The following is a 12,086-nucleotide window of genomic DNA, read 5'->3' on the forward strand; positions in this document are numbered from 1 at the left end:
AGTGTTTCTGGACAGTTTCATGAAGGCTCACGGGTTTGTTATCCAGTGAAGTTTGCAACTTTTCATACAAAAGAAGAAAAAGTAGGTCAAAAGTAACACTGTAACACGTTACATTTTATCATAAGTAATTACGTAACTTATTCAGTTACTTTTTTGTGAGTAATGTTAGTTATTTTAAAAATAACATTCCCCAACACTGTTAACTATACCTTTTTTATCTCAAAGTAAAAAAGAACAGTCTGAACCTGAAAATATACTGTACATAAGCATTATAAAAAAAATCATAAAATATTTTCAACAAAAGAAGCATATGAAGGGATTTCATTTATTAAACTAGTTACATGAAAAGCATAAAAATGATGTATCGTTCCGGAGAAGTGTTTCTTACATCCCTTGCATAATTAAATTAGCCAATTTTCAGTTGATCTTGTTGATTGATACGATATGGAGAGGTTGTAAGGCAAGTTTCTTTATCTGGTGCATAATAGAGCCTTTTTGAATTTAAATGGATAGGCTCCAGCTGCCCTGAGACCCTGAGATTGATAAGTGGGTTAGGAAAATGGATGGAGATTCACTTAGTATATTTTGCTTCTGTGGTCCAATTTCATGTAATGACTATTTATATTTTAGTGACCATATTTTTTTATTTCTGTAACTCTTGACTGTTCATCTCAAGTTTATTATTCAGACCTATTGTTGTTGGTATAAAGGAGCCCCTGTAGCATTTCTTGACATGCTTCTACTGCATAATTTTTTGGCTGAAAGTACTTGGTGTTAATGTGTCAGAGGGAGGATGTGCTTCATTGTTCATAATGGTGCTCAGTTTTATTTTAATTCTCTTCTTTGCTACTACCACCAGGGATCCAGAGTGCATCCCTTAAGGGAGCCTGCCCTTTTTAAGTAGCCTGTTGTGCCTCTCTTAAAGTAATGTTACCAGCCCAGCACAACACAGCATAGAAAATTGCACTGGACATCAGTTATAAAAGATGGGAAAGGTGTCACTACTCATTAAAGGAACATAGTCTAATAAGAAAAAAATAGCCTTTGCTGTCCTTTTCTTATATAGTACTTCTTTGCTACCCGACCAATAAAACTTGTCACTAATGCAGAACTCCCCCATAACAAGAACCTGTGGGAGTGCACCACCTCTACATCTGCTCCCTGAATCTTACACTGGGCGTAGAGGCTGTTTAATGTGATGAAAGTCAATAACCAGTTCCTTATTTTTGCAGATATTTCATGGCAGACAGTTCTTTCTGCACCAACAAACAAGTTCCTCCACCTGACTCCTATACACTGTCTCCTCCCCCTTATCAATGCACCCTATACATGTACATTTGGGTCAGTACAAGAAACACCCCCAGACGGGGCGAAAGTCCATTACAGAGCCTACCCACACACATTCCTATTCTCACTCGGGGCCAAAATAGAGTCTCCTATTAGCTTATTAGTTTGGGTATACGGGAGGGAAAACCTGCGTAGACACAGGGAGGATGTATCCAAACAAAAAATGATTTGAGTTTGAAGAAAAGATGCCTATTGAACACAATTTGACCAAACAAAAGGCTGCTTTACAAACTGCTGTAAAAAATAAAAATTCTAGAATTCTCTAATCTGATTCTTTATGCTATTTTAAGGCATTACATCCCAAAACTGAAAGACTTTCCAAACCGATATATTTATGAGCCTTGGAATGCTCCAGATACAGTCCAGAAGGCAGCTCGTTGCATCATTGGCATAGATTATCCCAAACCGATGATCAGTCATGCTGAGGCCAGCAGACTCAACATAGAACGAATGAAACAGATTTATCAGCATCTCTCCCACTACAAGGGTCTAAGTAAGCTTTTCCTAATTTATATGTTTTAAATGTTTATGCATTGTACTATACTCCTGTGAGATAAGCTTAATATCTGGTTTATTTTTGCTACCCTATTTACATTATATTGATAAGTAACATTATAGGTGGTTTTGTTCCACCTTTGCATCTGTCAAAATATCACCATTTTATCAAATTTCTAACATTAAAATATAGTAAATTATTTATTACTGTATATTTAATAAATGCTTCTGTCCCAGGAATCTTAAAAGATCATGATGCAATGCATTTGGTTACATTTTTTTTACACTGGTAGCATAAGGATTTGAAGTGACTGGGTGTTAGGGGCTGAACCTTGTTGCCTTTTCTGCTTCTTGACCATATGGCTACAGTGTCTGCCAAAACAATGGAGAGATGTAGTCATACAAATTGTGTGAGATTTATAAGTTAGCGCACGTGACTGAAACTAGATTATTTTAGTTTGAATTGATTTATTGAGGCATTGTTCAAATGCAGGACTCCTTCATTTTTAGTATGATATTAATGGTTAACCTTTATTTTGTGCAGCATCTTTCTATAGCAAACACAAATCCAATGAAGCACACTATAATTTTTTACAGACAGTTTTAATTAATGGAGTATACACAGGTTAGATGACTTTCTTAAAATTACACAATGAGTCAAAGGAGGAGATTGAACCTGAAATTTTGCAGTTTAAAGTCACTGCTTTAACTCTTATGTTACTAGAACATAGACAGAATATCACTGTGGCAGTGTGAAAAGGTTTGCACGCTTGAAAGTTTTTATTGACAGCAAAACGTTTATAATAATTTACATATGATTAGGGTGTTTTAACTTTCAATTAAAATTTGCATCATGTTCAGTGTCTTGATACCTTGAAAAGCCACTCTGTCGTATGAAACCAACAATGGTGCAGTAAAATGATTCAGAATTTCCATGCCTAAATGTTATTTTATGTTTTCTGTAGAAAATGCAGAATAAAAATCTGAGAGATAACTTTTGTAATTATTCAGAATTTGCTGATTTGAGCATATTGTTTCTGATGTAATACATGGCATAAAACACTAAATTGCTTATATCTTATAGTTCATAATTGTATGTGTTTGGACTATTTCTTGCATGGCAGGGACATAAATAAAAAGTGATTATTATTGCAAAATGTTAAAGCATAAATATTCACTGGTCACTTTATTAGGTTAACATGCTCGTTTTCATCTCAAAATATATAGTATATAGCATGTATACATGGTCATGAGGTAATGTTCAGTCAAACATGAAAGTGGGCAATGTGTGATATAGGTGATATGAGGATGAAACATCTTGCTGATGAGAGAATTTAGAAGAGAATGGCTGGACTTGTTACATCTAATAGAAGAGCCATAAATACTTAACAACATGTTGTTGACCATGAGTATTTCATTTTGGACACACTGTGCCCTATTTTCAAAAGAATCTTTCCTGCAGGATAATACATATCATTGCAGATCTTACATCTTTCTATGCTAGTTCCACAAACATGACTGCAACTTCAACTTTAGTTTACACAGATGGTATACACAGTCCCCATCCTGCTAAATCACCTTTGGGATAAGGTTTAAAGGGTGGTTTGTAGCATGAAAGAGTGCCAAAAAATTGGACCCATTTGAATCCGCACCACAAATTCGAGTTGTTTCAAAGGCAAAAAGGGATCCTACCTGGTAATAGTTAGTTCACGTGTTCTGAATAAAGTGTTCTCTGAGTGTTTGTATAATGTACCCAGCGGTAAAAGGGTACATTTTGTTATTTGCCTCATATCCTTTAAATCTAAAATCTGAATTGCTTGACTATACAGCAGAAATACTAATTTTGTGTACACTGTAAATATTTGCTCCTGTTCAGTGTGCTATATCATTCTGGACTAAATATAGTCTCCCAAATATTATATAGCCAACATCATTAATATGCAATACATCCAGTATAGAACTATTTCCATTTTTGTTAAATATTTATTTCTGGATAGAGCAGTCATTTTTTTATTTGTAGTCATATTTATCCTTCTCTATCTTAGTCAATAGTGGACTGAGTGTTTTTATGCAAACTGCTGGATGTGGTGGACACTTTTGCATTTGAGGTGTGATGGCATGAATAACACTAACTCGTGTCAGATTGGAGTAGCCTTTGATGGTAACCCTAGCAGTGCTACTGCTAAAACTTGCAGAGGTCAATACAAGATCATTGGTCCTGCTTAATATTTAACATTTCAATGTAATTTTGTTTTTATAGATATTGATAATGAGTCTGCCGTGCTAGGACCTACAATTAATAAATGTCATAAACCTTCAGCTGAATTTCCAATGCCACTACCATACATCCTCAAGTAGAGTCATATGTTTTTATAGTCTATTAGAATCAACACTATGCCAGAGTAAACTTTTTTAATTACAAGATTATAGTACTGCATGACAGTGATTGTTGTTTTCGCATAGAAAGTACTATAATATTAATTTCAATATTGAGAATGGAATGGAATTTTCCTAAATGAAAATTATAACATGTTAGACATTAACAGAAACTAAATGAGTTACACTGTTTTTGCTTCATATAGGTTTACTTGCTTCTGTACCCACTGTTCCAGAAGAAATTGATTCCCTAGCTTTGGAAGACTGCCATAAGCACAGCAGCATGCCAGGTATCTATATATATTTGTCTTGTTTTTTCAAAAGCATTTTATGTGCCTTCTGTTTGAAACATTTAAACCACAATACAAAAATATGACTTCAACTGCTGTAGCAAATATTATTTTTATTTTTAGGATGTCCCTTTATTTAGTTTTGTATTTCCTTGTGTATTTTTATTAATTACATCATTGGGTTGTAGACAAGGTTTAGCTAAGTTGTCATATGTCCATTATTTGTGGAAAATCTGACCTACTATCAGCATTTTTTGAAGGCAGAATTTGAACAATGCATCACAGAACCGTGCATTTGTAAAAAGTAATCAAGCAGTAGCAGTTAAAATGTCAATTTCAAAAATGACCAAGGTTATACATATGTTTCAAAAGCTATAACACAAACAACCCATAGGCATCACTGACAATACCCAGATGGACCAATCAAGTCCAACAAAGTTGTACTAATACTCTGCATGCTTTCCCAAGGTCATAAAAGTGATATGTAGTTGAATAACATTTTCCTTAGTGATGATTAGACATTTTTTACCCTTAGTTACAACTGGTTTTGGCCAAACTGCCTTGGAAAAAAGGTCACTGCCCCGTAACCAGCCTTAGTTAAGAATAGTAATATTTTGAAGGGACAATAGTTGAATCTGCTCTGATGATGATGATGAGCAGAGCGCCCCAGACCTGTACTGCACTGCTATTAAGGGTGTGCATAAGTGATAAACTTGTGAAATATTTATAGGAGGAGGCAAGATACAACAGAGGACTCCCTTCTTTTGTTATGATTAATTTTTATATGCAGTGACAACTTACAATTTTTAATTTGTTGGTTATTTATAGATTATCATTTGCATGGAGAATTTGTTTAAATAAAAATATGCACTGTTTATGAATAGAATGTTAAAATGTTTGTTTAAATGAAGATCAAATGTAACAGTACCTTATACAATACTGCTACCCACAATGTCAGTATTATAGTCTACCATGAGTATTTTTATTTAGTTATTTGAATGAGATAAATTGACTAAATGCATGCTCCAAGCTATGGTTTATATCTCAATCATCAATTGAGTATATACTACCATTTCTTTTTTGTGAACCCTGTCAATGCTGTATATTTTTCCTAATGGTCACAGATGGTAAATAATCTAAAATGTTAAGAAAAATAGTAAGACCATTTGATATTACCTACACCAAAAAATGAAAAAGAAATAATTATTTTATAGTTTTCTTTCACGTTAAGAAGTCCATCAATATGTATGTGTTCTTTCAGTTTAATGCTAATCATTTCCTTTTTGTGCGTATTTAAACCTTTGACTGAACAAAACATCTGACAAAGCAGGCTTACCAGGAGTATTGAATGTAGTAAATCTCAAATATTTGAACAAAATAATTTAAGTAAAATGTGGCCATGAAAAGAAGCTTCCATACATCATAACAGATAAGATAGTTTCAGTCTTTAAATAAAATATATAATAAGCTTGTCATAAAGTTAGACAGTAAACTTCTTTCTATAATCAATCTAAAAGATATATTTTTATCTTTAAACATATTTTACAAACTCAGATAGTATTGTGGGCGGCACGGTGGCGCAGTGGGTAGCGCTGCTGCCTCGCAGTTGGGAGATCTGGGGACCTGGGTTCAATTCCCGGGTCCTCCCTGCATGGAGTTTGCATGTTCTCCCCGTGTCTGCGTGGGTTTCCTCCGGGCGCTCTGGTTTCCTCCCACATTCCAAAGACATGCAGGTTAGGTGGATTGGCGATTCTGAATTGGCCCTAGTGTGTGCTTGGTGTGTGGGTGTGTTTGTGTGTGTCCTGCGGTGGGTTGGCACCCTGCCCAGGATTGTTTCCTGCCTTGTGCCCTGTGTTGGCTGGGATTGGCTCCAGCAGACCCCCGTGACCCTGTTTTCGGATTCAGCGGGTTGGAAAATGGATGGATGGATAGTATTGTGTTTATGTCAGCACATAAAGGAAGTAAAAAATTACAATAAATAAAGCGTAGTGTTTGTGTATATATGTATATATCATGTATGTACACATATAGGTGGAAAGAGTTGCTAGATATTAGACTGGGCATATTGCACTAACTACAGTATGTAAAACCTCAATCTTAAGATGAACTTTGGAATATATGCAAATAAATATTCCATGAATTTGAAGGACAAACCAGGCAAAAGAATGGAGAAGCAGGCTCATTCTGAGCAAAATATGCCTTTTTGACATAAGCTAACAACTGTCACATTCAGTTCATTAATATGGTGCACCTGCTAGTTATTATTTGGGTATAACTCTTGTTATTACAGTCATATCTATATAAAGAAGTAGCTATCCACCATTGAGTAGAATTCTTTTGTAAGCAGTGTTGGTGAATGTACAGTAAGTTTCAGTGCATCCTAGTTTGTTTTTTTTTTTTTTAAAAAAGATGGTGCTACGTGCTTGCAGCTTTAAATTCCTGGGCATCCACATCTCTGAGGAACTTTCTTGGATGATAAACATTTCCAGTCTGGTTGAAAACTTTACTTTCTGCAGAGGCTAAAGAAAGCAAGCCTTTTGCCTCTGATTCTACTAAACTTTTACCACTGCACCGTTGAGAGCATATAGACTAACCATTATGGTGTGGCATGGCTTCAGTTGACAGGAAGGCCTTGCAGCAAGTGGTAAATACTGCCCAGCACATCATTGGAATACCACTGCCGATTATCACTGACCTGCAGCACACACAGTGTCTGTGACGGGCTCGCAGCATTATTAAGGATGACTCTCACCTCATCATGGACTGTACACTCATTCCATCAGGAAGGTACTACAGAAGCCTTCGGTCCTGCACCAGCAGGCTCAGGAACAGTTTCTTTCATAACACCATCACTGTTCTGAACTCTCAACTTTTACCACTCAATAGCTGACCTTTTCTAAATATTAATAATTTCTGGCCGCACTTTGTGCAGATTTTCACCGGTTTACATACATGAATTCTGTACAAAAATATTTTATATATGTATATCTATTCATACCATATATCCGTACAAAGTTATCAGTGTTCATATCTGTATACTCCTCCTTGTATATACTACCACCTCTAAATTAAAATATTATACAAGTATATATTGTCATTGATATGCTGTCCTATTGTACCTTTACTGTCTATTGTTCTTTAATGTATTATTTGCACCCACTGTCTTATTGCACTTTACTCTGCTATTTGCACTTTCTGGTTAGACTAGGGGGCTCCGCCCCCTGCTCGCTTCGCTTGCCAACCCCTGGTGTTGGGGCATGACAAAGAGTGAGATGTATGAATGAGATATAGAATAGTGTGAAGGTGTGGATGATGCATATAGAAAGCAAACAATAAAGTGCTTGGTACAGTGTAATGGTTTATTGGAATATTTCTTTGTACACAACATTAGTAGTAAAGATGGTGTCTTGTCCTTGAATGAGTCTTCCTTGGCATGGAGCATTTATAACTTTAACTTTAACGTCAGATGAACGTTGAACACGTGAGAAGGCAACATAAAGTTGTCCATTTCCAAAAACGGGTTCAGAGAGGTAGATGCCAACCTTGTCCACGGTTTGTCCTTGTGATTTGTTGATGGTCATGGCAAATGCAGGTTTAATGGGGAAGTGTCGGCGTTTCAATGTAAAAGGTAATTCCAGGTCAGAACTTGTAAGGTCAATTCTAGGAATCAGAACAGTATTGTTAGCATGTGATCCTGTAAGAACTGTTGCTTGAATAACATTGTGTGTAATGGTGTTGACGACTAAACGTGTGCCATTGCATAAACCCTGTTTAGTGTTAAGGTTTCTTAATAGCATGATTATTGTTCCGTTTTTAAGGCTAAGATTGTGTTGTGGTAATCCGGCTGGGTTAATAGTGTTCAAATATTCTAAGGGGAAATTAAGATGGTCATTGTCGTCATCAGAGTCAAGTTTGTCAGAGCTTAGAAAGAGCCGTGCCTCTCCAGGAAGTAATGAAATGACCTGGTTATTAATGTGATCAACATTAATATTTTTTGGACATAATATAGTCCGTTGTGTTAAAAGGGGTATTTGGTCTAATGAGATTGCTGTTCCAAATATCTCCATAAGTAAGTCGTCGCAGATAAAGGGTTGAGGAATTGTAATAATATCTGGGTGAATTACATCTGTATTGGTGAGTGTACCATCTCCCAGTTGTAATAAGCAATTGTTATATGCGGGATCTGGACATCACATGTTTTGTACTAAGTGTATCTTTTGAAAGCAATGCCAATTGTCCGCGTAACATTTTTTTGAAGCGTGTTGTAGGTTTTGACGTGAATTTTTTTTTTTTTGATGCGGGTGTGTGTTTGTGGTCCCGTTACTCAAGCCGTCTAGTTTTGTACCCGTGATCGTATCGTTAGGAAAATGGATAAGTAATAAGGAGGATCGCACTCACTGTTAATATGCGGACTGTTCGTTTCTTCATATTATCACCAATCAGGTCTCGCGCCTGTATATGTATTGTAGTTCGCTCTCTTGTTGTTTATGTATGACGTCGTCGCGTATTTTAAGGTGGACTGAACAATAGCTGAGCGCATGGCATGTGGAGCAATAGCTAAGCACTGTCTAAAATCTCCTCCTAATAAAAGTACCTTTCCTCCAAAGGGAAAATTATTATTCATCAACGCAATGCCAATTGTCCGCGTATTTTAAGGTGGACTGAACAATAGCTGAGCGCATTGCATGTGGAGCAATAGTTAAGCATTGTCTAAAATCTCCTCCTAATAACAGTACCTTTCCTCCAAAGGGAATATTATTATTAATCAACGTTTGTAGAAGTTTATCAATGGTGTTGAGTAAGTGACTGGATGCCATTGTAAATTCATCTATAATTAATAGTGTGGCAAGACGGATGTCATGTGCATTGTTACTGTTCATTTTCATAGTGGATACCGATGTTTCTGTGATTGGGACCGGTATTTTGAATAAGGAGTGACATGTGTTTTTGGAGCCGAGACATTTTTTCTTCCGCGGTTTCAGAAGCTTGTTGTAGGTGCCGACGTGATTTGTGCATATTTGCGTTCTTGATTTGTTTCAGGGTGCACTGTTCCAATGCGATGTAATATTTGTCCACATACGCGAAAGCAGTATGGGCCATTGCCTTTTGGAGGCCTGATATTTACTCCGGTATATGCAAAAGCAAATGAACTATTGTAGGATCTAATGCAGTTCGTAAAGTTTTTACTTTCAGGTACTTCGTTAGTTAGAAGCTTCTGTAGATATGCAGGATATGAATGTAAAGGAGGCAGTCTAATTTGACCCTTGTGACAACAACGTATAAATTCATTACTTGTATTGCCAGTTGTTTCTTCAGGGAAGTTAAGTGAATGACAATGATTGCAAATGACATTCATTAATCCCAATGAATTTTCATGAATAGTGGACTTATTATTGAAGGCGTTGTCAGCTAACTGGCGCAATCGTTTAGCAGGTGTCTGTCGTTGATGTCCTTGACGTGTATGTTTTGCTTGTGCCGTTTGAGAGGCGCGTCGTTGTATGTGCAGGATTTGGGACGTGCTATTCTGGAGCTGTAATCAATTTGCCTGTGGTGTGTGAGAAGCCCGTTGCAGTTTACGGCGTTCATTGTTTGTATTGAGCCTTGCCCGTTTTTGTATGTCGGTTAGTCGAGCTTTCTCTTTTTGGAGCATTGCCTGCTTGTTTTCCGGCATTTCAGATGCGCGTTGTAGACGTCTGCGTTTATTTATTTTGTCCCTTCGCTGCTGTCTTTGTATCTGTGAGACTCGAGGTGTTTCGTTTTGAACCCTTGCTTATTTGAACTTTGCGTTTTTGGAGCCGAGACATTTTTTCTTGGCGCGTAGCCTCACTTTTTTTTATCTCTGTTAGTGGAGGGGGTGTTTATGTGTGGTGGGTCTGAATCCTCTTTTTTGTGTGCGTACCGTTTCGTGTGCTATGTGGCGCTTGCGTCTGACTCCTTTCTTTTTGGTTTTCTAGGGGCGCGTCGCCTCATTTCTTATTTCAGTTACTGGAGGGGGGCTTTGTGTGTCGTGGGCGTCTGGGGGGGGGGTGTTGCTTGGAGGGGGTGGTGGGATTGGTGGGGCGCGAGCGGCTTCCTTTTTTTTGTGTGCTAGGGGCTTGTTGAATCCTCCTCTTTGTGTGTGTCCCGTCCGTTGCTTGTGGGGGGGGGGTTGCTTGGAGGTGGGGGGGGGGGGGGGATTTGTGGGGCGCGAGCGGCTTCTTTTTTTTTGTGTGCTAGGGGCTTGTGGAATCCTCCTCTTTGTGTGTGTGTGTCCCGTTTCGTGTGCAATGGGTTTCGTGCGGCGCTGTGTGCATCGCCGGCATCTGACTCCTTTTTTCTGTGGTCGCGGCGCCTCATTTCTTGGGGTGCCTGCGCAGTACGTCTTTTGCGTCCACGGCCCATGGCCGGATGTCCCTGCGTCCATCCGGTTTACCATTCTCGGTTAGTAATGTGGATGCTAAACTACATTTTGGTGTACCTGTAAAATGACAATAAATTGAATTTAATGTAATCTAAAGGTGGTTCTTCATGAGTGAGTTTTTCACTTTTCCTTGAGTTCTTTGTTATTCACCTGTGTTCATATGGATCATACAAAAGTTTCAAAGGCTGAGCAGCTTGATTAATTCCAAAAAAACACAGCATGCAAACATTATTATAAACAACCAGCAGCTTCAGATATTCTGACAGATAGACAGCGAGCAGCAGGATGGGTTAGTTGTTGTTTTTTTATCATTTAATCCAAACATTGTATGCATAATTTGGTCTAAAGAACAATACAGTTGCTCTGTAGGCCAGTCCTGACTCAGTTTCTTTCTGTAAATATTAAATAGAGAAAGATGTTATTTTACCTGCAGTGGCATTTCAAGCATAATTGCTGTGATGATTTAACTGCTGATTATATTTGCTGCTCTCTACACTTCTTCATAGGAAGGTTGATATACTGTATAAACTTAGGGTAAATGCATAAGATTTAAATTGAAAAAGTAGATTTTTAAAAGTTCAACTTATACATATCAGTAAGACAAAGACAGTTTTTATAATGCATGAGCAGTATTTTATTATATTAATTTTAAGTCTTTGATTTCTTATGATTTTGTTTGTATTTTTGACTAGATTTAAACATGGTATTTTCAGGTAAAGTTTCTCCACTTGGCAAACGGGACAGACCGCCTGATCTGGAAATTGATGAAAAATGCACAGACCCCAAGGTTTCATGTTCACACCTGATGAAGGGAAATTTTGAACAGTAAGGCTATAGGTAGGTGCTGCACTTTTAATACTTAATATATTTTTAATGACTATGTTTAGTAAAATAAAGAAGATCAGTGGTTTATAATATTTTAAATTAATGTGCATGAAATAGGTTGGAAATGTTCTGCTATGTTTATTTTCATTGTAGCCAGCAAGCATTTTACCTGAGGCAGAATGTAAGTATGTAGAGCACCTTTAAATACAGTAGTACAGTGATTCTCAAGTGCAGTCTTGGGGTACCTCTGTAGCTGCATGTTTTCAGTTCAACCAATTTCACAAATACATTTTTCAGTCTTAACCTCTAAATGATCTGTGTAATTAGTCTTTTTCTTCTCTTGTTTTGCATCC

General features: G+C 37.2%; 1 protein-coding gene across 2 annotated transcripts in view; it reads left to right on the forward strand.

Annotated features, from left to right (window-relative positions):
• The window catches only part of cry2 (cryptochrome circadian regulator 2), a 64,821-nt gene that overhangs the window by 30,585 nt on the left and 22,150 nt on the right, over nucleotides 1–12,086 (forward strand). Inside the window, exons 9-12 of one of the 2 annotated variants that reach the window (XM_028793826.2) lie at nucleotides 1,638–1,840; nucleotides 4,425–4,508; nucleotides 11,622–11,745; nucleotides 11,887–11,914. In XM_028793826.2, coding sequence (XP_028649659.1) covers nucleotides 1,638–1,840; nucleotides 4,425–4,508; nucleotides 11,622–11,737 — 403 coding nt within the window. In that variant the 3' untranslated portion in view covers nucleotides 11,738–11,745; nucleotides 11,887–11,914. The remainder of the gene's footprint in view (nucleotides 1–1,637; nucleotides 1,841–4,424; nucleotides 4,509–11,621; nucleotides 11,746–11,886; nucleotides 11,915–12,086) is intronic. The other variant, XM_028793825.2, reaches the window with a different exon arrangement.

The sequence above is a fragment of the Erpetoichthys calabaricus genome, chromosome 2, assembly GCF_900747795.2.
Source record: "Erpetoichthys calabaricus chromosome 2, fErpCal1.3, whole genome shotgun sequence".
In the NCBI taxonomy this organism is placed as follows: Eukaryota; Metazoa; Chordata; class Cladistia; order Polypteriformes; family Polypteridae; genus Erpetoichthys; species Erpetoichthys calabaricus.